Raw genomic sequence first — 27,746 nt, forward strand, 5'->3', positions numbered from 1 at the left:
TGAGATACTTCTCTTACACAGCTTCTGTTCCTTTCAACAAGGTTTGTACAGGAGAACTTCCTGCCAACTTCGACCCTATATCTACTTGCAACATTTTTTCTGCGATTGGTGCCTAATGAGACCCATCTGGTTAGAACCATTACAAACAATTGAAATTTCTGGTTGCAGATTCATTAAGTCTGCTGCAAATGCTAAACTTGTGCTGCATCCCAGTCTATTTGAATGGATATGTTAAAATCTCAGTGATAGCTCTATAATATTAACGTGGAATTCTGCTCCTAAATTTGTCCAGAAAAGCCTTCTCTTTTTTACAACTTATATTTACATTCTCATTCCATACCTTCGCTTCTTCTGCAAGGACAAATTTTAAGAAACACCATGTTCTCTAGGTCAGGCTTCCTCAGATTTTGTTGGTAGTTTTCCTAACTGTTTGGCTCAGCACACTTGTAGGAGAAGGCTACGGCAGACCAACACTGCTACCCTACCTGTAAGGAGAAGGCTACTTATGACATTTGTCATGCTGTGTCTCTGCAAAGTACACATAATAATATTTAGAATTGGGGCTGTCACTTGAATTATGAAATCTTAATCTATTAATTTACTGAATCTGCAGATAGGTGTAATATGTATTAGTACACACACACACAGTTGTGAAGCAAGCTGTGCTGCAGACACCATTCTGGTTAGAGAAAAGGCCTCATTAGCTTTGGTTTTAGATTGAAAACAATGCTACTTCTCCTTAATCTGCTGCCTGGTTGGGGCCCGTTTTGTCGTTAAATCAGAAGGTTATATAACTAAGACCGAAATCCTATGAGAACCACGGAAGTTTCCTCGGAGTAAGCCGTGTTGAACTCTGTGAGACTTACATCTGAGTAGACGCTCGTAGGAGCGCATTGTAAATTCTGCAGCCCAGCTTAGAAACTACATGATACTTTTTATGCACCCAAAGAGCTTTGTATGCCTGCTTAGCAGGCCTTACAACACCACCGCTTGTCTACTTTTTTGACACCTTTCTAACAGCAGCACAGTCTCCAGACATCTGTTTGTAAGTGCTGATCTCTATGCAGGACAAAAAAGGCATAGCAGCAGGGCAGACCTCTTATCCCTGGTCAGGTGGCAACTCTTCTGTAACATAGTCCAGGATCCAGGGGACTGAGAGGTAACACAGGTGATCTAGCAGGCCTTGGTGTGTGGTTAATGTCAGCTTTGAACCAGGGAATGCCCAGCGTCCAAACTTAGCCTTCGTACCACACCAACTTCTGTACCACCCAAGTACGGCAGCCTTCCCCAGTCAGGCTTCCTCTAGGAGTTTTGGACTACAATTCCCAACATGCACAGCCATGTTGACTGAGGCTGATGGGAGTTGTAGTAGGAAACCACCTGCAGGGCACCCGGTTGGGGAAGGATGCCAGAGGGTCACACGTCTCTTTACAGGCATTGATCTGTCAGGAGCTCATGGTGGCGTACGTGGCCCTTCCTGCTGCCCCACCTTATCCTCACAAAAACCTTAAGAGGTCAGTTAGATCGAAAGTTGGTGATTGCTCCAAGGGCACCAGCTCAGTGCTTCATAGCAGAAGGTGTTTAAACCCGGGTGTCTCTGTTCCCAAGTCCCACACACGACTGCATTGTCTGCCTCCTTTTGCATATTTTTACCCTGCCTTTCGCACAACAGCTCCTCCCCAGCTTGCAGAAACACATACAACTAAGAATAAAATAAGACAATAAAAGCAGCAGGGGGCAGCATAAAGCTAGCCGGAAAAGCATGACCAGGAACACATCTCTATTCATTGGAAAGAGAGGTTTCTTGCAATGAGAATGTCTCCATGTGACAGCTAGCAGGAATCCTGCACCCTTAAGAGCAGGCCAGCATAAGAGGCCATCCATTTCAGCTCCCTGCAGCATGATACATGGCACAAATGGAAGTGAGACGCACTTAAAAATCCCTAATACAGTGGTGCCTCGCAAGACGAAAAGAATCCGTTCTGTGATTCTCTTCGTCTAGCGGTTTTTTCGTCTTGCGAAGCAAGCCCATTGAAGGATTAGCGGATTAGCGCTATTATCGGCTTTTAGCGGCTTATCTGCTGATCGGATCAGCTGATAAGCGGCTTAGCGGCTTAGAAAAAGGGGGGAGGGGGGAAAAACCAGCAGGAACTCGCAAGACATTGTCGTCTTGCGAAGCAAGCCCATAGGAGATTCGTTTTGCGAAGCACCTCCAAAACGGAAAACTCTTTCATCTAGCAAGTTTTCCGTCTGGCGAGGCATTTGTCTTGCGGGGCACCACTGTATATCAAAAGATCTGCCCAGGGTGGGGCTGAAACTACTTGATTTGCAGGGTTCATTTGGTCCTCAGTAACAGACAAGGGACGCGGGTGGCGCTGTGGGTAAAACCTCAGCGCCTAGGACTTGCCGATTGTATGGTCGGCGGTTCAAATCCCCGCGGCGGGGTGAGCTCCCGTCTTTCGGTCCCATCTCCTGCCCACCTAGCAGTTCGAAAGCACCCCTAAGTGCAAGTAGATAAATAGTTATACCGCTTTCTAGCGGGAAGGTAAACGGCGTTTCCGTGTGCTCTGCTGGTGCCGGCTCACCAGAGCAGCCTCGTCACGCTGGCCACGTGACCCGGAAGTGTCTCTGGACAGGGCTGGCCCCCGGCATCTTAAGTGAGATGAGCGCACAACCCTAGAGTCTGACACGACTGGCCCGTACGGGCAGGGGTACCTTTACCTTAACTGACAAGGCAAGAGGTGTGTTAAGTCATCTTTGGATAAAGGCATTCTAGAGAAACGACGTCTTCACGGTATCAACAGTTCAGAATTTATCTTGGCTGCTGCTGTGTATGAAGTGGTGGTTTGTGTGTGTGCATTTAATACCCATGAGATCACAAGATGCAGCTGCCCCTTCTGAGATTTAACTCCTAGAGACCGTGCAGAGGGAGGTGCAGCCCGAAGAACGACCATTTTCTGCCAACAGAATTTGCCTTTTGAAACCACAAAAAAAAACTTTTAAAAATCCCATGTTGAAACAGAAAGAACAATTTAACAGCCAAGGTATTAAACACGGGGCAATCCCCGATAAATAGGAGCAGTTGGCGTGTATCCCAGGGCCATACTTTCGAGTCGAGCTTCCACCTGGTTCTTTAATGCCCGGATTGTACTTGAGAATATTAAAAGAGCTGCTTATTCGGTGTCAGACCTCCGGACCAAGGCTACAAATCTGCAGAATCGTTCGCAGCCTTGCAAGCTTCCATTATTTTAATCGAAAGACACCAAGGACCGAGCCTAAAAAAACAAAGAAAAGGCTATTTCTCAGGGTTTTGCTTCGTATACGCAGAGCTGCTCCCTAGGACTTGTGCAATGGGCCTCCAAACCAGTAGGGGGGAGGTAGCCAAGGGCGCTGAAGCAGCGACGTCTGCAGCTCACTTCTACGTAGCAGGAAATGTCTTCCTCCGCCAGTGAGCAATGTCACCCCCTTGTGGTCTGCAAAGGGGGTGCAGCGCCAGGAAGTGGGAAGCCGCAGCATGCTTGGCCCCTCCTCCTCCTTCCTCTGCCCTGCTCCCCTCCGCTTGCTCTTCCGCAGCGTGGGCCCCCTCCCTCCACCCTCCGGCCATGGCAGACAAGCCCCTCAAGCACAGCAAGAAGTCCAAGCGGTGCCTGCTATGCGAGGCGCCCTTCTCTGGGGCGGCCGAGGGGGACCTGTGCCCCAGGTGCTCCCTGACCCCCCTGGCCCCCGTGCACACGGCAGAGCCCGGCATAGAGAGCCGGTGGCGAGAAACCAGGGCCCCTTCCCCTGCGGGGAGCTGCGGCTCCGGGGACGACACGCAGGAGCAAGAGGAGGACAAGGAGCAGTCAGGACAGCAGCTCTTGCCTGAGTGGGTAAGTCCCAAGTCTCTCTTATTTCACTTTGCTTCTGTTTTAATTTAATTTCTACTTTTGTTTTTAGAGACCTCCAATCTCAGCCGTGTTGGAGCGGCTTATTAAGAAGGGGGTTGCCTCTGAACACGTACAGAGCACCGTTACCTCTGCCCAGAAATGTGGCTAGTAATTGGGAGGGTCGTGGATTTCATTAAGAGCCCACCCCCTGATTGAATGAGACCCTCCCAGTGCCCCCATTTCCCAAGGGCAGTTCCGGATTTACAGCAGCTACCCCGGTTTCTGATCTGATCCCGGAATGTCCCGCTTTTCCTTAGGACATCCCTATTTTCTTCTGAGAAATGTTGGAAGGGTATGGAGTTATGCAACCCCCAAGCCAAGGAGATAACTAACTACAGCTTTAGAAGGCACCGGAAGGCAGTAGGAATTTTTAAATGTTTTGTTTTTATATACTGTATTTTTCGCTCTATAAGACTCACTTTTTCCCTCCTAAAAAGTAAGGGGAAATGTGTGTGCGTCTTATGGAGCGAATGCAGGCTGCGCAGCTATCCCAGAAGCCAGAACAGCAAGAGGGATTGCTGCTTTCACTGCGCAGCAATCCCTCTTGCTGATCTGGCTTCTGAGATTCAGAATATTTTTTTCCTTGTTTTCCTCCTCCAAAAACTAGGTGCCTCTTGTGGTCTGGTGCGTCTTATAGAGCGAAAAATATGGTATGTTGGAAGCTGCCCAGAGTGACTGGGGCAAGATGGGCATGGGTCAGATGGGCAGGGGAATAATGATGGTGGATTTGGATGCCCCTATTTTCATCAGAGAAATGTTTTTGGGTATGTTAGATCATTGGCGATTGCAAGCATGTCCTAAGTGTTAGGCCTGGATTCTATTGAAAAAGCATTCGGGCTCTGCAGGATCCAAATCTCCCTTTTTCCAGGACTGTTGTGAACCGCCTGAGATCTACAAACAAAGGGCAGAATGCAGTAATAATTTTCATACATTAGCTAGAGCTGTTTGGTGGAGCTGTTTTGCTGAATCAATTGAGTCCCGTTTGCCAAAGGGCCATGGCTCTCCGGTGGAGCCGATGGTGCATGTGAAACGTCCCGGGCTCAGGTCCTTGTCCCCACCGATTAAAAATGATCCCTGTAAGCAGGTAGTGGAGGACCTCTCTCTCTACCTGAAGCCCTGAAGATCTGCTAGCAGTCAGAGAAGACACCAGCACAGGGTAAGATGTACAAAACAGACTGACCTGCTATGAAGCATAGACATTTAAGTAGATCTGTATCTCTATCACGCATTAACCAAGGGTATGCGATAGAGCCATTTAGCCAGATTTTTATTATTACCTTAACTTGGGTAGTATGTTCTGTTCCTCTGGAGTGCAGCTGCCGATCCACTTAAAGGCTAACTCTTTTTTATATTAATAAGTGCGTAAGAATTGCCTTAGGGACACAGGTGGCGCTGTGGGTTAAACCACAGAGCCTAGGACTTGCCGATTGGAAGATCGGCGGTTCAAATCCCCGCGGCGGGGTGAGCTCCCGTTGCTCGGTCCCTGCTCCTGCCAACCTAGCCATTCGAAAGCACACCAGTGCAAGTAGATAAATAGGTTTCGCTCCGGCGGGAAGGTAAATGGCGTTTCTGTGTGCTGCTCTGGTTTGCCAGAAGCGGCTTAGTCATGCTGGCCACATGACCCGGAAGCTATATGCTGGCTCCCTCGGCCAATAAAGCAAGATGAGCGCCGCAACCCAAGAGTCGTCCGCGACTGGACCTAATGGTCAGGGGTCCCTTTACTTTTAAGAATTGCCTTAGCGTGCAGAAGCTGTGGTTTTTTTAGCAAGCTCGAGCTCTTGGAAGGGTTGCCACAGTTGCTAAGGCTGTTATTTAATCTCTATGCACCTAAACCAGAGCATTAAGTTCCATTGAACTTGGTGGGATTTGCTTCTGAGCAGAGTTGCATAGATAGGGGCTGCGGTGTAAACAGACTCAGGGGCACATTTACTATGAAACTAAGGAAGCTTCAGCTTTAGAGTCCCTAATCCCAGAATCCACTTCACTCCACATTGCTTAAGTTTTTTAGGGTCTAGTAGATGAACGACTCAAACCGATTTATTTTTTGTTGTATATATTTCAACAACCCCAAAGTTTGCAAGTTAGCAGCACAGTTGTTGTAAAGGTGTGGTGATCTTGCCGTGGAACAACTCCAGAAGATAACAGTGGTTACCAAACATTGTTGCTGGTTGCAAAGGGGCCCCCATAACAGCTTCAGGGCCCCCAAAATGTATGTCCACCACAGAACGGACCACAACCAAAGTAGAGTTGAAGATGGTGCATTTCAAAGTACAGTGGTGCCCCGCAAGACGAATGCCTCGCAAGACGTAAAACTCGCTAGACGAAAGAGTTTTCCGTTTTGGAGGTGCTTCGCAAAACGAATCTCCTATGGGCTTGCTTCGCAAGATGACAATGTCTTGCGAGTTCCTGCTGGGTTTTTTTCCTCCCCCCCCCTTTTTCTAAGCCACTAAGCCGCTTATCAGCTGATCCGATCAGCAGATAGGCCGCTAATAGCGCTAATCCGCTAATCCGTCAATGGGCTTGCTTCGCAAAACAAAAAAAACCGCTAGACGAAGAGAATCACAGAACGGATTCTTTTCGTCTTGCGAGGCACCACTGTAAGAGGAATAGGGAAGATCCTGTAAATCAGCAGGAGGGTTGGTGAGCCTAGGTAGCAATGCAGGGGGACTGTTAATTGTATCCTACATTTTAGTACCTCTATGCTTCTCTTTGCCTTTTGTCTCATACCTTTTTGGGAGATAAAGGTAAAGGTAAAGGGACCCCTGACCATTAAGTCCAGTCGTGACCGATTCTGGGGTTGTGGTGCTCATCTCGCTTTATTGGCCAAGAGAGCCGGTGCACAGCTTCCGGGTCATGTGGCCAGCATGACTCTGGCAAACCAGAGCAGTGCATGGAAATGCCGTTTACCTTCCCGCTGGAGCGGTACCTATTTATCTACTTGCACTTTGACATGCTTTCGAACTGCTAGGTTGGCAGGAGCAGGGACTGAGCAACGGGAGCTCACCCTGTCGTGTGGATTTGAACCGCCGACCTTCTGATCAGCAAGTCCTAGGCTCTGTGGTTTAGACCACAGCGCCACCCACGTCCCTTTCAGACCATTGCTGTCTCCCAAAGTGGCTCACATCAGGGGGACATAGGCTGCATACACACGATACTTTGAAAGCACATTTTGCTCCTCAAAGAATTCTGGGCACTGTAATTTCTGGAAGGCTACTGGGCATGGTAACTTTGGAAGGGGTAAACTACAGAGCCCAGATTTCTCTGAGGGGGAATGTGTCCTTCGAATGTGCTTCAAGCGTAGAGTGTGTACACAGCCAAAGAGACCTTGCCTTCAGGCTTGAAAACTTAAACGACAAGAGTGATATGAGGGAAGCAGAGGACAGGAAAAGGGTAGAGAAGGGAAATCAAGGCTAAAACCCTTTCTGAGAACATGTGTATAGCATTGCACTGTACTGTAAGTTACAAATTAAGAAGACACTTCCTCAATTTTTCCTTCCGTCAGAAATTAACCACTTGTCCCTAGGCAAATTTACTTAAAATGTATAGCCCGCCACACCTCTGGCATTAGATTTAAAAACTGCATCCACATGACTGCAAAGTGGAAACTGAACAATGCTTTGCGTTGTTAGCATTACACAATGAAAGATCACTACAGTACTGTACTGTATTGTAACAACCATACACTGATATCTTAATATTATGCAGTTAGTCTCAAGCGCACGGCTTTTAACCACAGTGGCACAATGCAATATTTGTTTTTGGAGAATGTTTAATTATGCACTGCTGTGCTGCCACGGTTTCGAAAAGCTAGGCAAACAGCAGCATATTACTGTAGGACTCTGTAATGCAAAATATGGCCAGCATCCCCAAAATCCTCCAATGAAGGGCGGCATAGAAATTTAATAAATAAATAAATAAATGAAAAGGGTGCCCAGAAGGGTTTCACCACACAACCACAGAGGTAAAACTACAGGCCCAGAATTCTTTGAGGTGGTGAGGGGGGGGAGAGAATGTGCTTTAAAGGCATGTGTGTACTCAGCCCTGAAATATGAGAGAATGGGATGGGGACTGAATTCTAAGACTAAGCTTTGGGCCTGGTGGCAAGGTTTATTTGCAGCACCTACAACATCCCTTTATTATTAATAATATCATTACTATTTATTGACTTTGTTAGTCGCCTTTTATATTGCCTAAGGCAGCCCAAAGTGGCTTACGAGCACATGTGTATGCCTACAGATCATAGAGTTGGAAGGGACCCAAGGGTCATCCAGCCCAACCCGCTAGGGGCACGGGAGGAATCTTTTTGCCTAATGCTGGGCTCGAACCCACGACCCTCGAATTAAGAGTCCCGTGCTCTGCCGACTGGACTATCAAGGCAAAACACGGTGGGGAGGGAGGGAGAACAGGCCCAAGCCCCCGCCAAGCACAAGGCCGCGAAAAGTCTGTCGCTTTCCTAGTGGGACTGGGCGTGGATTGCTGTCCGTAGGGCGTAGGAGGCTCTTCATCTCAAGAGTCCTGGGTTCGAGACCTGCATTGGACAAAATATGGCGGGGGTGGGGTTGGACTAGATCAGGCACCCCCAAACATAGCTGTCAACTTTTCCCTTTTCTTGCGAGGGATCCTATTCGGAATAAGGGAATCTCCCTTTTAAAAAGGGAAACGTTGACAGCTATGCCCTCAAACTGGGCCCTCCAGATGTTTTGGGACTACAACTCCCATCATCCCTAGCTAACAGGACCAGTGGTCAGGGATGATGGGAATTCTAGCCCCAAAACATCTGGGGGGTGCCTTGACTAGACGACCCCCGGGGGTTCCTTCCGACTCTATCATGCTATATTATGGTTCTATTTCTCCCATCCCCGGAACCTTCCGCGCCTGGGTGGCGGTTTCCGGGGGAGCAGCAGAGAGAGACGGACCGTTTCGGCCGGTCCGTTGCCGGGAGGGTCCGGCCGGAAACACTTCCGGCCTGGCCCCGTTGGCGCTGCGCGAAGGGGAGCCGGAGAGCGGAGACCGAGGGAGGCAGGCGGGTAGGTCGGAGCCGCGCCGGTCGGGGCCGGGGGTCATGGCATTGGGGAGGGGCTTGTGTGAGTGCTTGGCCCGGGCGAGGCCCCCCTGACTCCCTCCTGGAGGGGAAAAGGGGGGCCCTAAATCCCTCCCCCCCCCATAGAGAGGGTGGCCTCCCCTGCCTGGTGATGCCTCTCGCCCGAAAGGGAAGGCGGTGGGGCTGGTTGTGGGCGGGGGGAATACAGGAGGGGAGGGGGGCGTTGCTGGGTTTTCTTGGGGGGTGCGATCCCCCCCAAAATCTGGTGCTGGAGTGTCTTCAGAGCAACCCATCGCAATCTCTCGCAGCCCTAAATAGGGTTGCCAAATTTAGAAGAGAGAGAGAGAGAGGACGCTATGACGACCATTCAAAGGATATAAAGGTAGCTCGCCTCAATTTTTGTCCCTGAAGAAGAGGACGTGTCTTGGATAAAGAGGACACACGGCAGCCCCCAGCAGGAGGACCCCTCTGGGGCTTGTCGCACAGGCGGATTTGTAAATCTGCCTGCTGCGCGTAGCTGTCCAGAGCTTCAGCGCATGGTATTTTACCATGTATTGTGTTTTTAACTGTACAGTGGTGCCTCGGGTCACATACGCTTCAGGTTACAGACTCCGCTAACCCAGAAATAGTGCTTCAGGTTAAGAACTTTGCTTCAGGATGAGAACAGAAATCGGGCTCCGGCAGCGCGGCGGCAGCAGGAGGCCCCATTAGCTAAAGTGGTGCTTCAGGTTAAGAACAGTTTCAGGTTAAGAACGGACCTCCGGAAAGAATTATGTACGTAACCCGAGGTACCACTGTATTGTGTTTTTAATATTCGGTTGGGAGCCGCCCAGAGTGGCTGGGGAAACCCAGCCAGATGGGCGGGGTATAAATAGTAAATTATTATTATTATTATTATTATTATTATTAGACACACCCTTTTAAGCACAAGCGTTTGGAGAGGATCCCTAAGCTGGCACACAGAGAGAGAGGGCCCAAGAGACAGGTCAAAGCTGTATCGACGTGGCGTTTTGCATTGAAACACGGGGCAGTCCTGTATGTACAGGACAGACGGTTGTAAGCGTCTGGTTGTGAGCATTGGTGTTGACAGGGCTTGGGACAGGGTTGCGATAAACCTGTGGGGGTCGAGGAGGTGCTGCTCTGCACCTTGGTGGGGACCACAACCATTACGGGAAAGTGACCCCAGGGGTCTGTGTGGGAAGGGGAGGAGGGCTAGGCAATTAGCCCTGCTTTAAGAGAATCTTGTACAAATATTGGGGGGGGTGTAGCCAGGAGTGTGTTTTTTAAAAAAGAAATACAGACGGAATGGGGATTCTGTATGTATTTCATTATTAAACCTATTAGGTTTTTGTCACTAGGCCTCCCTGCGACTTACATTAAATAAAAATATATGCACATAGATAATACCATAGAAAAAGGTGGGGTGTTATATAATATTTCCGGATTCCCTCAGAAGGTGATGGACTCTCCTTCATTGGAGGTTTTTAAATTGGATGGACGTCAAGTGAGGATTCTTCAGCTGTGATTCCTGCATTTCAGGGGTTTGGACTAGATGGCGTATTCAGCTCTGCCATGTAAATACTTACAGATTTGGTATGTATCAGTGTCACGGTATGACATTGAAGGTTTGAGCTCCCGTCATTCGGTCCCAGCTCCTGCCCACCTAGCAGTTCGAAAGCACCCTCAAGTGCAAGTAGATAAATAGGTACCGCTTTATAGCGGGAAGGTAACGGCATTTCCGTGCGCTGCGCTGGTGCTGGCTCGCCAGAGCAGCTTTGTCACGCTGGCCACTTGACCCGGAAGTGTCTTCGGACAGCGCTGGCCCCCGGCCTCTCAAGCGAGATGAGCACGCAACCCCAGAGTCGGACACAACTGGCCCGTACGGGCAGGGGTACCTTTATCTTTACCTTTAGCCACTGTTCAGACTGTGAACTGCATGAGGTGTTTCTTAGGTGCAGTAACTGTAGGGAGGAGGCAGCAGGATTGCAGCAGTTCCAAATAAATTCATATCAACATCTCTATCATGCTGCCACAATAGTAGCCTTTGTCCAAGATCTATTTTGCTGTTCTAAGTGTGGGTTTTTTTCTGCCTTGGGCTTTCTTTGCAATGGTCTCAAATTAGTTTTGTGGGGAGACCGCGGTATAATTTAGATCTTGCGGCACTTATATTGACATCTTTGTGCTTCTATATCCATTGCCTTTATGAGAGCCGAACCTCTGAGGTAGCAAGAAATGATGGCAAAAGGTTCTGTGGCAATAAATTTTAATGATATATTATGGTATTAGCTTTTGGGGATCAGAGTCGCCTTTATCAGATGTGTGAAGTGATAACTTCAATGGGCAGGTGAATATACTCTTGGGTTGAGAGGGAATGCATTACAGGCCAAGGCCAAAAGGCAAAGAAAATGCAAGATGGAATGTCTGTGTGTCACATGGAAAGCCTGTGGGAGAGCGGGTTAGATATCATATGCCAGGCATGTCCAACAGGTTGATCGCAATCTGCTGGTTGATCGCGGGTGTTCCTGGTCCACCCTCTTCCTACTGCCCACACTGTCTCCTTCCAGTGTTTATTTCTTGCAAAACAGCTGCAGAATAGTTCATTGGGTGCTTGCCTGCTAAGTTGCTTTGCATGTTTTCCTTTCCTCACCACCTCCCACTATACAGTGGTGCCTCGCAAGACGAAATTAATTCATTCTGCGAGTTTTTTCGTCTTGCGAGTTTTTTCGTCTTGCGAAGCACGGTTTCAATTTTTTCAAAAAAAATCTTCAAAAACCTCAAAAAAGGCTACCACACCGCATGCTATGAGTTGCTCCCCGAAGTCAAGTCGCAACTGCACCTCTTCAAGCAATGCACCCTGTATTACTGTAACGGTTTTAAGAAAAAGGAAACAAACTTGCAAGACGTTTCCGTCTTGCGAAGCAAGTCCATAGGGAAGTTCGTCTCGCGAAGCAACTCAAAAAACCAAAAACTCTTTCGTCATGCGAGTTTTTTGTCTTGCGAGGCATTCGTCTTGCGAGGTACCACTGTAATGCATAAAACATTAGCCTACACTTTTCCATTTCACCACCGCACAATCATAGAGGTAAATCTCTATGGACACAATTTTCTCTTTAGTCCCTGAAACAGCTTGTGGGAGGAAGGCATGCAGAGACGGAAGCAGTTCAGCAAGTGAAGGACAAAGGCTGCTGCTGTCGAGAGACCCACCCATCTGAGTTGTTCTGGAAACTACAGAGAGAAGTGTCACCAGAGAAGCAGTGGCTCGATGACAACCACTTTGTGACTAAGAGGCTTGAACCCTTCTATCCTTAGTTGCAAAATCCATTCCCGAGCTCAGGCTCTCAGAAGTAAAGTGTCTGTCCCTCATGACTCACTGTGCTGGGTCAAAGCAGAGACCTTGCAAGGCAAAGCCAGTCAGTGCCTCAGAAAAAGAAAGCAACACATTCCTCTAAACTAAGGAATGAGTATTCACATTGGTCTGCGACAGCAAAAAGTGGACATCTTGAGAAGAGAGAGTAACCCAGACCCAAGTCCCCTTTGTTTTTATTTTTCTTTGTTGGACTATGCTGGCCATTGGACTGCCATTGGAGTATTCCAGCCCTATAATTATACTACCCTTGCAAATAATTTTATAGGGGGTGATGACACACACACACATCCCTACTTCCACCCCAACAGTTATGTAGTTCACCTTTCTGATTTTCTTCCATCTTTAAAGGGCTGCACCATATGTGGTGCTGCTGAAATTTGCAACTTGGGCAATTACATGATGGCAGTTTCAACCTGTTCCAGATGAGTAGTGCATTTAGTATCTTAAGTCTCATCAGGTTCTCCTCTGGATGAAAAAAAACCCCCAGAAAGGTGGTGACATGAGTTTCAAATGCAAATATATCCCCAAACTTCAAAAGATGTGATCACAGCATGAGGTTTACATTATCAAGTACAAATTACAGCTGCAGGGAGATTATTTTTGGAGACGAGTGACCTAAATGAATGAGCATTCCCTTTAGACCTCAAAACCTGATCGTCCTATAATTGCATGGCTGCAGTTGCTGAACGCTCCAATTGTTTTAATTGTGACATGGATATTGTGCTGCTTGCCACAGTATATAGCCATGCTTGGACAACTGCCATGGAAGTATAAGGGCGTGGAGCTCGTGGTGGTCAGAACGACCTGAATTAAAAGCTTGGTTGCTTCTTTGTCTTGACTGTTCTGAAATACTTCCTGGTGTTGCAGAGGGAAGATTTAGTTTGCTTTTGCTGTGGTTTTTGTGTTAAATAGAACACAAAGGATGGCAAAGACCTGCAGGATGGCAGAGACATGCAGAAACCAGTTTGGAGAATCTTGCCCATTAACCATAAGATGAATGTAAATGAATACCGTAGGTTCTTCACCTACATCAGCAAAGGAGAACCTGAAGCCCGGCAGATGCTGTTGAACTCTTGTTATCACCCATCCCTGCCAGCATGACTACCAGTCAGGGTAAATGAGAGGTGATCATAGCCATTGATAGCCTTACTCCCCATGAATTTGTCTAATCTTCTTTTAAAGCCAGGGCGGATGTCATCACTGCACCTTCATATCCATATCTATAAGACCGTTCTAGATGGGAGTCTCGTGTTTATTTATTTCATGTTTGAATCGTTCCACATAAAATATCCCAGAGGGATTTAACAATAAAAACAAGTTCAAGTCCAGCATAGATAGGCTGGGATGAAAATCTCCACTTAAAAGACTTAGTGGAAAAGGAAGGTCTTCAGTATGTGCCCAAAATATAATAGAGACAGGGCTTCTCTGATATGTGAGACATGGGAAGGGCTAGAGACTTTAAGGCATTCTAAACATTTGTTTATTGGGAGAGGTGCTGACATTGAGTAAGGACTTTCTTCGGTGTGAGGATGTATAAAAATGTTTCTATATTATTTGTCTTTACTTGCCTTAAGTATATCCAGTTTTAGGCATTTATTGTTGGGGGGGATAATCTTTCTTGCCTTGGGAATTTCTCCAGCGAACAGCTGGCGGAATGGAAGATTTGGGTGTGGATTTGCTCAGCAGGCGTGTGAGTCAGCGAAAGAGGCATTACAGTATTGGCAGCAAATCCTCGTGCCTGGCACTGCGCGGGTGAGCTGATAACTTAGAAATGCAGAACTACCCTGTCTCAGTCTCAGCACTGGAACTGGAAGCTCTGCAGGGTATGCAGATTTTGGGGTTTGACTCTCCTACCTCTGCAATTAGGTCTTTGGCTAAAGCTCACTTCTGCCCCCATGAAGCCTCCCTCCAGGCAGCTGTTTGTAGGCATTTCCCAGAGGGTCTACTTCATCTTTCACCTCCTACTGATAAGTAGCAAGATTTTTCCAGCAGGCTCCCTCTGCTTCCTTTATCTGAACCAGATCCTTTCCAACCTACTTTGCGTGAAAAGGCGAGTTATTTCCTCATTCCATTGCTTTGTTGATACTTTGCCCAGAATGCTGGATTATCAGGCATTGTTAACAGCGTGCAATTTTTTTCTGGGTGTCAAAACCCACTCTCAGTGCAAAGACCAGCAAACTTTCACTCACTTTGAAAGTTTTGAAACCCGTGGCAAGCATTCTTTAGCAATACAAGAAAACATTCCTTTGATTCCGGACCCGTGAAAGGTCTGCACGGGTTCTGCTTTTCAGCCTGGAACCAGTTTCTGCCTCTGTCTTTCAAACCTCCTGTTTCCCTCTGTTCCAAGGTGTGCAAAGCTCTGCTCTTTTCCAGATATGTTGGGCTTCACTCCAGAAGCATGGACAAAGCCCATGGGTTCCATCTTGTCTATGTACTCTTGCGTCCCACTTGGTATGAAATGTTGGGGCTCTGTGGTGTACATTGGCTGCCAGCAGCTCTCCAGGGTTTCAGGTAGGAGCTTTCAGGTAGAAGGTTTTCAGGGTTTCAGGTAGAAACAAGTACTGTATTTTTCGCCCTATAGGACGCACTGGCCCATAGGACGCACCTCGTTTTTTTGGGGGGGGGGAATGAATTTTAAAAATTTACTCCCCCCCCCAAGCCGCGGGGCTGGGGCGGGGGAAGCCGGAGCTTCCCCAGCCCCCAGAACAGGCTGCCGCCCACAAGCCTTGCGAGCCCGCGGGAACTCCCCCCGGGCACGCAAGGCTTGCGGACACCTGCGCGAAGCACGGGGCGCCCTCTGGAGGGCGCCCCGTGCTTTGGGCTGCAGGCTGCTGCCTTGCGAGCCCGCGGGAACTCCCGCTGGGCTTGCAAGGCTTTTGGATAGCTTCCTGAAGCCTGGAGAGCGAGAGGGGTCAGTGCACACCGACGCCTCTTGCTCTCCAGGCTTCAGTGAAAACCTGCATTCGCCCCATAGGACGCACCCAGATTTCCCCTTCATTTTTGGAGGGGAAAAAGTGTGTCCTATAGGGCGAAAAATACGGTGTATATATAAGCTATGTAGGTGCCAAATGGCTCCTCAAACCAAGGTTACAGTCACCAAAATGGAATTTCTAGTTGGCATTTTTAGGCAAGACGGCTCTAAAGTTTTATTTTTCAAATGATGAACCTACTGTGAATCATTCTCAGTTAAACATCTGTCTAGCTCAGATGACAACCTTGAGGTAAGTTAAGAGCTCTGAGAACCTAAAGAAGAAAAGTCACTTTATCTCGGGACAGTCCATATCATGGGTAGGCAAACTAAGGCCTGGGGCCAGATCCGGCCCAATCGCCTTCTCAGTCCGGCCCATGGATGGTCCGGGAAGCAGCATGTTTTTACATGAGTAGAATGTGTCCTTTTATTGAAAATGCATCTCTGGGTTATTTGTGGGGCATAGGAATTTGTTCATTTCCCCCCAAAAATATACCCCAGCCCCCCCCCCAAGGTCTGAGGGACAGTGGACCGGCCCCCTGCTGAAAAAGTTTGCTCACCCCTGGTCCATGTGTGTGTGTGTGTGTGTGTGTGTGTATGTATAGGCCTATTCCGACTTCTTTTACTTAATGGCGACTGCTCCTGCTCAGGCTGCACAGAAAAAGCATTTTGGTTCCAGAAATTCATTCTGATTGTGCAGATAAAATACAACTGATAGAATTCTACAGGGTGGGGCATTAGTGTGTGAAAACAGTCAAGATCCAGTGATCCCCAGGCATGCACCTCCATAAGGTGGAGATGTCGGGCGCTATCCTGGTGCCCAGGCATCATCACTTGGTTGCAAGTAGCCAAGTAGCAGATGCTCTACCACCCAGCTATGGTCCAGTGAGGAGTGTGGCCAGTTCTGGGGCCCAGACAGAGAGAGGCCTGAGGTTCCCTGATCCCTGTCTCATAAAGTGAGGAATGCAGGGGGTGGTTGTGTCACAGTCCCATACACAGCACCGTAAACATGAGATCCAGCAAAAAGAAGTTGGCGTGGGTGTGAACCGGTTCCCAAGTGGTTAATGTACTGGGAAAACAAGTTAAGTGGTATAGATTAAACACCTTAAAGAGAGCCGGGATGGGCCAAGACAGAGCAAGACGAGCCAGGCTTGTCGTTCCTGTGTTCTTGTATTTAGCCTCACAAAAAGCCCTGTGTGCTGGTTTTACGAGAGACCCATTTTGGGAATATTCTAAAGACGTTTCCTCTGTAAGTTAAAGAGAAAGCGTGCAAAATTTAGCAGTGCCTCAAAGGTCAGGGCAAAACCTTCTATACAAATATTCTGCTGTTGAATTGGCGTGGTTTAGTGTTCATATTTGCACCACTGTTTCAGAAATAAATATTTGAAGATATATAAATGGAAAACTGGATTTAAATCAGTTAATTGGCCTTTTTTCCACTGCTGACTTAAATAGTCAGCATGACTGTTGATATTATATTGCTTGGAGTTAAATCAATATTGAGCTACTGTTGAAAACAGGATGCTGGACTTAGAGGGGCGATCTGGTTCCGCAACCATCTGCATAAGATTCTTGGGTCCATTCTCCTTATGACTGAGGTTGGGTTGGTGGCATTGCCAATTTTTGCAGTCGGGGGGTTAACACCTCTTCTGGGTTTTTAACTGAAGCTGAACTCTGATTATCAGGATGCAGCGTGTCTTGACTGACATTGGTCTGGTTCAGACATAACACTAAGCCACTGTTTTTTAAGTTATAGTTTATTAAAGCATGACTTAGCTTTATGTGCGAAATCTGCCCAGCAGCTCAGCTATGGTTTGTTTATTGCCAACAAACCATGATCTGAAGCTATGATTTATTGTTGGCTTGTTTTCTTTTAACCTGCAGACCCTTGAGCTTGGTTTGTTCATCCACCCCACGCAAGCCATTGTTTGTTTGATCCTGGCGTAACCCATTGTTAATTCATGGTTTGTTGCATTATTTGATGTTAACCAGGCTATTGTAAGTTATGCATAGTAAGGAATGCAGGATTCAAATGCCCTCAGGCAATAGGGTCACAGGGCTATTAGCCTTTCCTATCTACAGCGTTGCCCCGCAAGACGAATGCCTCGCAAGACGGAAAACTCGCTAGACGAAAGAGTTTTCCGTTTTGGAGGTACTTCGCAAAACGAATCTCCTATGGGCTTGCTTCGCAAGACAAAAATGTCTTGCGAGTTCCTGCGGGGTTTTTTTCCTCCCCCCCCCCCTTTTTCTAAGCCGCTAAGCCGCTTATCAGCTGATCCGATAAGCTGATAAGCCGCTAAAAGCCGCTAATAGCGCTAATCCTCTAATCCGTCAGTGGGCTTGCTTCGCAAGACGAAAAAACCGCTAGACGAAGAGAATCACGGAACGGATTCTTTTCGTCTTGCGAGGCACCACTGTAAAACCAAGGTGTGCCTGCATCTGTTTCTGGTTTTGCCTCTTCCCAACAGCTCACTGCAGAACTTTTGCACAAAATGAGACTTGTAATGAGCAGCTCATGGTTCTACGGGGCAGGGAAATTTCTGCCAACAGAATCCAGAAGGAGGAAATGGTTGCATCTCCTCATTTTGGAAGTGCTGTTAGGAGACTGAGCTGATAGCCTCCAATAACCCTCTCCTCCATGTGTTTGTCTAATCCTTTTTTAAAGCCATCCAAGTTGGTGGCCGTCACAGCCCCTTCTGGAAGCGAGTTCCCTAGTCTGACTATGCACTGCATAATGAAGTACAGTGGTAGCTTGGTTCTCGAACTTAATCCGTTCTGGGAGTCTTTTCGACTCCTGAAACCTTTCAAAAACCAAGGCGCAGCTTCTGATTGGCTGCAGGAGCTTCCTGCACTCAAACAGAAGCCATGGAAGCTGCGGTGGACATTCGGCTTCTGAAAAAGGTTCGCAAACCGGAACACTTATTTCCAAGTTTGCGACATTCGGGAGCCAATTTGTTCGGCAGCTAAGCCATTCGGGAACCCAGGTACCACTGTACTTCCTTTTACCTCTCCTAAATCTTTCAACAACTAATCTTCCAACTTCTGTTCTTTATTTCTTTATTTTTTAAAAAACAATTTTCATTGGTTTTTAAACAAATACAATAACCATTAAACACTTATCCAGCAGTATAGCTAACGATGTTTGTTTGATCCATTGTCTCTGGGCATACGGTCAACATTCAAGCAGGTTACTTCGCATAACCTCTCCACTGAGATTACTGAGCGGTTGGTGTAAGAAGGTCTTGATTTTAGCCATTCACATGGTTCAAGAAAGGGGTCCAAGTTTCTTGGAAGCTGCCTCTATCTGTTATGCCTTTAATTGTCCTCCTGTGTCTGGTGAGACACTCAGACATTGCTGCATCCCAGATACTATTTCCCCATAACTTGAGGGGCATTTCAGTCTGGTTCTTCCATTGCTGAGCTACCGCTAATCGTGCTGCGGTCAGCAAGAAACCTGCTAATTCACTGTGGTCCCAATGTTCCTATGTAGAATAGAGTCTATGGAAGCCCCCAGGGAATCCTGCAACTGCAGAGGAAGCTGAAAAGGTTGTGCCATGTCGCTGGGACCTTTGGAAGAGACAGGTCCTTGGCTCATTTTGGTTAAGGTCTCTGCTTTGTATCCGTCCCGTCCCCCAACAGCTCAATCTTTTGCCCACTACTTTTAACCGAGTGCTAAAATAAGCCCTACCACTGAGTTCTCTCTCTCCACACTTCTCTCTCTGTTCTTGCATTCCTGCTGGGTCATGGGAGAAAGACCTTCCTGGCTGCCAGCTGGTTTTTACTGCCCTCTTGTCACTATGGCAGATAAGAGGCGGCTCTGAGTAGGACTCAAAACATTCCCACCTTGACCCTCTTCCGCTAGAAAGACTGCTGGCTGTTGGCAGCTCAGGCGATCTGCTCCTCTAATCAACCCGCTACACAAAGTCCTTTTCTGGCTGCTGCCCCCCCTTCTTTTTTATTATTTTATTTTAAAAAACAACCACGCCTCATTCTCTCCCGCAGGTCTTTCCAGCTGAGCTGCCAGACGCAATTCGCGGGATGGAACCCCAGGGCTCAGCCAGGCTGAATTCCAGGAAAAGGAGAAAAGAAGGGGTGGGCCCCAACGGGGCGGCCGAAGCAGATGGCATCCCCTCCAAAATGCCACGGAACTGCTTGGTAAGTAAGAGAAAAATGGACAATTCTGGCAGGAAGTTTCTGCTTAATGTTTAACTTAATGACGCATGCTGAGCTCCAGCCCTTTCGGAGCCAAAAGCAACCCTCCTTGGCTAACTTAACACCAAGGATAGATTTTAAAGAATGGTTTTTAAAAAATAATAATAATAAAGCAATATCGGGGTTGTGGGCATTGCTGTTTTACTTCCTGCTTCTTTTAACAGCCAGGGCTCTGGATTGCACATTGTGCCAAAGCAATTCAAGGTAAAGGGACCCCTAGCCGTTAGGTCCAGTTGCAGACAACTCTGGGGTTGCGGTGCTCATCTCGCTTTATTGGCCAAGAGAGCCAGCGTACAGCTTCCGGGCCATGTGGCCAGCATGACTAAGCCGCTTCTGGCGAACCAGAGCAGCACATGGAAACGCTGTTTACCTTCCCGCCGGAGCGGTACATATTTATCTACTTGCACTTTGACGTGCCTTCGAAGTGCTAGGTGGGCAGGAGCAGGGACCGAGCAATGGGAGCTCACCCCGTCGCAGGGATTCGAACCGCCGACCTTCTGATCGGCAAGCCCTAGGCTCTGTGGTTTAGACCACAGCGCCACCCGCATCCACTAGCAAGGTCTAGTGATTCTTGTTCTTCTTGTTGTTTAGTCGTTTCCGACTCTTCGTGACCCCCTGGACTACAGCACGCCAGGTGCTGTTGTCCTCCACTGCCTCCTGCAGTTTGGTCAAACTCATGTTCGTACCTTCGAGAACACTATCCAACCATCTCGTCCTCTGTCATCCCCTTCTCCTTGTGCCCTCCATCTTGCTTAATGTTCATAATATTGTGTTTGCCAATCCATTGCCCTCCAGATGCTTTGAACCGCAACTCCCGTCAGCCCCACCTTTCACGGCCACACTCACGCCAGCCTAGGCATGATATGTCCCTGCTGGCAAGGGCTGATAGGACTTGTAGTCCAAAACATCAGGATGGCACCACGTTGGCAAAGACTGCTGTAACGTGATGGCTCCCTACTGTCCCTTCTCAAGAGAAGACTCCCTTATTCTAGCAATCATTCTCTCTAGCTGTCATCTCAGATTAGGACTTCTCAGCTGATGCCCCCGGTCACCTTCCTTCCTCATATCGGATTGCAGCGCTTTGCCCTTCTCGGCTGTCTCTCCCCTGCTCACTGGCTGTGCTTCTCACCCAAACTGGAAAGCAGGGCTGCGAAGCGGTTGTGGAGCTGGAGTCTCTCCAAGTGGACTGGTCCAGTCCCAGAGGCAGCAGCGTTCTCCCCCCCCCCCAAAAAAAAAAAAAGTTAATTGGTTTTCACAACATTATAAACAAACAAACACATAAGACAAACAAACATAAATCATAGCCTTACTGAAAATTACACTTATTAACATTGTTAAGTGACTTCCTCGCTTCCCCTTGGTTGAATTTCATTGCGTATCCTTTTAACGGATTTTGAAATCACAGTTCTTATAAAATTTAACTTAAACATTAACATCCTTAAATCTTCGCATTATGAAATTAAACATATTAATTCATCACTTAACATAAATAAAATCCTAAGCCAGCTGCAAGCTGTTTTCAGTTAATTTAACTTAACATATATAACTAATCCACTCTTCCTGATACTCCTCCTCCTTCTGGTCGCAGACTCTTCCAGTTAGGTCTGCCATTCTTCCATCGTTGGTAATTCTTGGGTTTTCCACTTTTTAGCTAACAAAATACGAGCAGCAGTTGTGGCATACAAAAATAATTTAACATCTTTCTTGGGCAATTACAAACCTGTCATTCCAAGAAGAAAGGCCTCTGGTTTCTTTATAAATGTATATTTCAACATTTTTTTCAATTCATTATAAATCTTTCCCCAGAAGTCTTTCACCTTGGGGAAGGTGCACCGCATACGATAAAAGGTTCCTTCCTTTTTTTACATTTCCAACATAAATTGTCACAGTTATGATATATCTTTGCTAATTTTACAGGCGTCAAATACAATCTGTACATCATTTTCATTATATTTTCCTTTGACACAGTACATGCGGTGAACTTGACCCCTTTCTTCCACAATCTTTCCCAGGCAGCATCGTTCTTAACAACTAAGTACTGCAACGAAAGGTTGCACAAGGTGTGTTGCTGTTCCTGAATGCCAGCCTGCTAGCCATGGCTTTAGAGAAGGGGTGGAGGTGACCAAAACAGGGCAGAGTGTTGAAACCCAACTACAGGGCTGTTGTGTTGCAATTGGGCAAGGAAGGGGATGTGAGAGGCTCTCTTGAGCATCTTCCCCACATGCTTCCTCCACAGACATCTCCTCCCTTGGGATGCAATAAGCTGTGAGGGGTTTGAGTGAGTCACTTCACTCTCGGCCTCTCAGATTCCCTGTTTTCTTTTCCAGCTTAACAATCAAGATTCCATGGCTCCTGGGACCAGTGAGCCTGCTCAGCCCCATTTTAGAGATATAATATAATAATAATAATAATAATAATAATAATTATTATTATTATTATTATTATTATTATTATTATTATTATTATTATTTGTACCCCGCCCATCTGGCTGGGTTTCCCCAGCCACTCTGGGTGGCTTCCATAGAAACCAAAAAACACTAAAATATCATACATTAAAAGCTTCCCTGAACAGGGCTGCCTTAAGATGTCTTCTGAATGTCAGGTAGTTGTTTATCGCTTTGACATCTGCTGGAAGGGCGTTCCACAGGGCGGGCGCCACTACCGAAAAGGCCCTCTGCCTGGTTCCCTGTAGCTTTGCTTCTCGCAATGAGGGAACCGCCAGAAGGCCCTCGGCGCTGGACCTCAGCGTCCGGGCAGAACGATGGGGGTGGAGACGCTCCTTCAGGTCTACTGGACCGAGGCCGTTTAGGGCTTTAAAGGTCAGCACCAACACTTTGAATTGTGCTTGGAAATGTACTGGGAGCCAGTGTAGGTCTTTCAGTACCGGTGTTATGTCATCTCGGCGGCCGCTCCCAGTCACCAGTCTAGCTGCTGCATTCTGGATTAGCTGTAGTTTCCGAGTCACCTTCAAAGGTAGCCCCACGTAGAGCGCATTGTAGTAGTCCAAGCGGGAGATAACTAGAGCATGCACCACTCTGGCCAGACAGTCTGCGGGCAGGGAGGGTCTCAGCCTGCATACCAGGTGGAGTTGGTAGACAGCTGCCCTGGACACAGATTTGACCTGTGCCTCCATGGACAGCTGTGAGTCCAGAATGACTCCCAGGCTGTGCACCTGGTCCTTCAGGGGCACAGTTACCCTATTCAGGACCAGGGAGTCCTCCACACCAGACCGGCCCCTGTCCCCCAAAAACAGTACTTCTGTCTTGTCAGGATTCAACTTCAATCCATTAGCCGCCATCCGTCCAGGGCGGCTAACATGCAATAATAAAAACAAGTTGAATGAATACAACTCAAAAACAAGATTAAAATACAACAATTAAAATATTGAAACATTAAAATATTAAAATGCAGCCTCATTGCAGGAGGAGAAAGGAAAAAGAAAGGGGGAGGGAATCAAATTGGCTCCAAGCCAAAGGCCAGGCGGAACAACTCTGTCTTACAGGCCCTGTGGAAAGAAATCAGATCCTGCAGAGCCCTGGTCTCATGAGGCAGAGCGTTCCACCAGACTGGGGCCAGTGTTGAAAAGGCCCTGCCTCTGGTTGACGCCAATCTAACTTCCTTAGGGCCCGGGACCACTAGGGTGTTGCTATTTATGGACCTTGAGGCTCTGCGTGGGGCATACCGGGAGAGGCAGTCCCGTAGGTACGAGGGTCCTAGGCCGTGACTTCTGTACACTTGGACGTCCCCACCCCCAACATACACACAGAAAATACGTGATTCCTCCCATCTTCTCTCTCGTTGACTCCATTTTTTTACAGCATGGGGACACTGAAGGTTGATAAACACAGCGCCAGAGAGAGGCCCTTGTGGTGGGTTTTGAGGAGGATTTTGTAGAGAAAATGCATATTAAGCTTCTATGCCTACAGCTCCTTAGTTTTTTTATCATGATTCCCAACTCTGAATGCCGGGACAAGAAAGGGGTGGCAGCGGAGAATGGAGAGAGAGAGAGAGAAAAGAGACGAAAGAGGTTCCTTTGTTCGTTCCAGAAAAAGGAGTAATAAGACAACAGTGGTATATGAAACCTTCGGAATCTCTGGATTTTATGTGGAATTAGTTCCCACATTCCACAGCAAGTGAAGCTGAATTGCAAATACAGTGGTGCCTCTGTTTTCGAGTGTCTCGGAAGCCGAACGTTTTGGTTTTCGAACGCCGAAAACCCGGAAGTACAGTGGTACCTCGGGTTACATACGCTTCAGGTTACAGACTCCACTGTCAGGGGATGGGTAGCTGCTTGTGCTTAAAATAGTGCCCCTTCAGAGTTTGTGCGACCCCACAAACCTCTGTGTGTGACAGAGCTCCTCAGACATGTCTGCTCTAGTCACTAGTAGAGTCTGACAGTGGCTGTCTGCGGAAGCGCTTCCAGCAAAGAAGTTCCTTAACGGAAACGCGTCTCCTGGACTCACGACGTGGCAGCTTCCGGCGAAGTATGGGTCTCCCTGCAGTTGCTTCTGACACCTCCCCGCTATTTTCGCTCGAAGTGTCTCTCACCCCTTTCTCTCCCCTGCTGCTTCCTGCCTGGGCTGCTGCGTCTCTCTCAGCATTACTGAGATCCTCCTCCAGAGACCCCGCGCTCCCCCTGCTGGTCCCTGCTTTGGCTGTTGACTCTCTCCCAGTCTCTGGGAGCCTTACCACTTCCCTTTCCTCCGATGTCAGTTCCCTGACATCCACCTCCCCTCCAGGGCCCCCCTCTCCCCCGCCCCTACTTTCTCCTCTGGGCGGTGAGGAGCTGAAACCCCTAAAAGAATCCTCTTCATCTTCAGACGTCTCGAACAATTCCCTCCATCGGTCTTCGTTCCGACTCGCTGAATCCTCCTCCACCTCGGAATCAGCGAACCCCTCCAACTCTTCTTCGTCGTCGGTGGTGGCGAAGTATTCCCTCCGGAACCTCGCCACTGGCTGGGGTTTTCTAGGGAATCTCTGATGAAAAGTTTCAATCAAAACCTCGTCATCTACATCCTCTGCCCTGACCCAGGTGTTTTCCGACTCCGGCTCCCCTTCCCACATTACCAAATACTCTACTTGCTCTCCCCTCCACCTAGAATCGAGAATCTCCGCTACATGGTAGCTGTGTTCTTTTTCCTCCATAGCTGGTCCCCTATTGACCCTCCCCTCTCTGTCCCCTATATACGGTGACAGCAATGATCTGTGGAACACTGGGTGCAACTTCATGTGGTTCGGTAACCGGAGTCTGAAAGCCACTGGGTTGACCTGTTGCGTGACTTCAAATGGGCCCAGTCTTTTGGGTCTTAACTTCTTACAACCTCCTTTAAATGGTAACCCTTGGGTGGACAGCCACACCTGGTCCCCCACCCTAATGCTTTCCCCTTCCCTTCTGGTTTTGTCTGCCTGCCTCTTATATTCCTCCTTCGCCCTGTTTAAATTAAGTTGGAGCTGGCGATGGATCGCTTCCATTTCTTCAACGAACTGTTCTGCGGCAGGAACGCTCCAGTTCTCCCCCTCCCCCCCTGGGAAGGCTCGGGGATGACACCCGTGATTGGCCAAAAAAGGGCTCATCCCCGTGGACACGTTCTCTGCATTGTTATAGGCAAATTCTGCCAACGCCAGCTTCTCCACCCAATCATTCTCTCTGTCATTCACATAACACCTCAAATATTGCTGGAGGACACCATTAGCTCTTTCCGCCTGCCCATTGGTTTCTGGATGACGGGCAGTGGAAAAATTCACCTCTACATGCAATAAGCTCATGAGCTTCCTCCAGAACCTGGAAGTAAATTGTTTCCCTCGGTCCGAAACCACCCTCAAGGGGGCACCATGCAACCTAAACACATTTTCCACAAACAATCTAGCGGTTTCTTCTGCTGTGACCGCATGTGAGCAGGCTATAAAGTGGGCCATCTTGGTTAACAGGTCTACCACAACCATAATGGCTGTCTTCCCTTTGGACCTGGGCAGATCAGTCATGAAATCTATTGCCACTGCCTCCCATGGTCTTTCCGGCGTGGGTAGTGGTTCTAATAAACCTGCCGGTGCCCGCCTCTCCCCCTTGGCTCGTTGACATCGGTCACACCCTCTCACATATTCACGCACATCTTCCCTGACCTTGGGCCACCAGAATTCCCTGGTAACCAGCCACATGGTTTTGTGTTGCCCAAAATGCCCTGCTGTGGGGCTATCGTGCAGTTGCTTGAGTACCTTTTCCCTCAATTCCCCTTCCGGTATGTATAACGCTCCCTTGTAATACAACGCCCCGTTTCTCTCCTCAAAACCCCCGGGTTTGTCTCCCTCCCTCCTGAGACCCCTGAGTTTGTCCTGGGCGTATTCATCCTGCACCGTTCCCTCTATCAGTTCCCTTTGCCCCACCAAAGCCGCCCCACACACCCAGCGGTCCTCGGGAATAACATGGGTCTCTTCGGGTGCACCCTCTCCCTCCAAATATTCAGGTTTGCGTGAGAGAGCGTCCGCCCTAACGTTCTCCGGGCCTGGTACGTAACAAATCTCAAAGTTAAATTTGGAGAACTCCTGGGCCCATCTCAACTGCCGTTGGTTGAGCACTCGCGCAGTTCTCCAATACTCTAGATTCTTATGGTCCGTGCACACTTGCACCTTCTGTTGTGCACCAATTAGTAGGTGCCTCCATCTCCGGAAGGCCTCATAAATAGCAAGAAGTTCCCGGTCGTGCACCGTGTAGTTTCTCTCAGATTTGTTCAGCTTTCGCGAAAAGAAGGCACACGGTCGCCACTCTGACCCCTCCTTCCCCGGCTGCAGAAGAAGCACCGCCCCTATGGCTCTGTCAGAAGCGTCTGTTTCGACCCTCAGCTTTTTTTGTAAATCCACATGTAGAAGTTGTTCGTCAGAGGTGAAGGCCCTTTTCAGTTCCTCAAACGCTCGCTCCGCCTCCCCCGTCCAAACAAACTTCTTTTTGCTGCTGAGACAGTCCGTGATGGGCGCCGTCAGGTGGGCGAAGTTTCGGATGAACTTACGATAAAAGTTTCCAAACCCTAGGAACCTCTGCACATCCTTCTTGGTCTTGGGTGTTTTCCATTCCAGCACCGCTTGAACCTTGCCGGGGTCCATGGCCAACCCCTTGTCTGACAAGCGGTACCCCAGGAATTCCACCTCCTTGGTATGAAACTGACACTTTTCCAGTTTCACCCACAGTCTGTTGGCTTGCAGCCTGCTCAACACTTCTCTGACGTCTCTCACATGTTGCTCCTCATTCTCCGAATACACCAACACGTCATCTAAGAAGGCCACGCAATTCTTGTAGAGCAAAGGCCCCAGTACATGGTTCATAAAGGCTTGAAAACACGCGGAGCCTGTTTGTAATCCAAAAGGCATAACGAGGTATTCAAATGCCCCCAAAGGGGTGAACATGGTGGTCTTCCATTCATCCCCTTTCCTTATACGTATCAGGTTGTACGCCCCCCTTAGGTCCAGCTTTGTAAAAATCTTTCCTTTTCGCACCCTGGTCAAAATATCATCAATCCTGGGCATAGGAAAAGCCGCCGGCTCTGTCACTGCATTTAGGGCCCGAAAGTCACATACCAGCCTCGGCTTGTCCGTGTTTTTTTTATCCACAAAAAACACTGGGCTACCCCCCGCTGCCTTGGACTCTCTGATGAAGCCTCTCTTCAGGTTCTTGTCGATGAACGCTCGCAACTCCTGCATCTCCCTGTCTGACATGGCATACAACTTGCCTACAGGAAGCTGTGCTCCAGGGAGTAAATTGATCTGGCAATCAAAGGGCCTATGCGGGGGTAGTTGGTCCGCTTCCTTCTCGCTGAACACGTCGCTGAGATCAGCATACTGTGGTGGCACCTTCCCCTTCTCCATCACTTCCGTCCCTGCTAGGGTGGCTTGGGCCCCTGCTGACCCCTTTTCCGCCCTGCAGTGTTCTAAGCAGTGTGCGGAACCGAAGGAAACCACTCTTTGATGCCAGCCCACCAGCGGATCATGTAGGGCTAGCCAGCTCATTCCCAAAATAATGGGAGCGCCTCCCAAGGTGGCCACATTAAACGCTATCAGTTCTGTGTGCCTTGCCACCCTCATTATCATTGGGACGGTCTGCAAGCTGACGCCTCCTCCCAACAGTTCCCTGCCATCAATCGTGGTCACCTGCAGGGGGTTGCTTAAAGGGATAGTCTGTATCTGGTGCTCAGCAGCAAACTCCTTGCTCATGAAATTGCAGGAGCTGCCTGAGTCCAACAGCGC

At 48.4% G+C, this 27,746-nt stretch overlaps 2 protein-coding genes across 2 annotated transcripts in view; one reads left to right on the top strand and one right to left on the bottom strand.

Moving 5' to 3' along the window:
- The window catches only part of LOC309532935 (uncharacterized protein), a 317,735-nt gene that overhangs the window by 77,357 nt on the left and 212,632 nt on the right, over window positions 1-27,746 (bottom strand). The gene's annotated exons all lie outside the window — the stretch shown is intronic.
- PCYT1A (phosphate cytidylyltransferase 1A, choline) overlaps window positions 8,848-27,746 on the top strand; it is a 37,536-nt gene continuing 18,637 nt past the window's right edge. The window contains exons 1-2 of the mRNA XM_082224562.1: window positions 8,848-8,953; window positions 19,305-19,457. Of these exons, the coding sequence (XP_082080688.1) occupies window positions 19,341-19,457 (117 nt within the window). The 5' untranslated portion in view covers window positions 8,848-8,953; window positions 19,305-19,340. The remainder of the gene's footprint in view (window positions 8,954-19,304; window positions 19,458-27,746) is intronic.

The sequence above is a fragment of the Podarcis vaucheri genome (genome assembly GCF_965113315.1).
Source record: "Podarcis vaucheri genome assembly, chromosome: 5".
NCBI classification, from domain to species: domain Eukaryota; kingdom Metazoa; phylum Chordata; class Lepidosauria; order Squamata; family Lacertidae; genus Podarcis; species Podarcis vaucheri.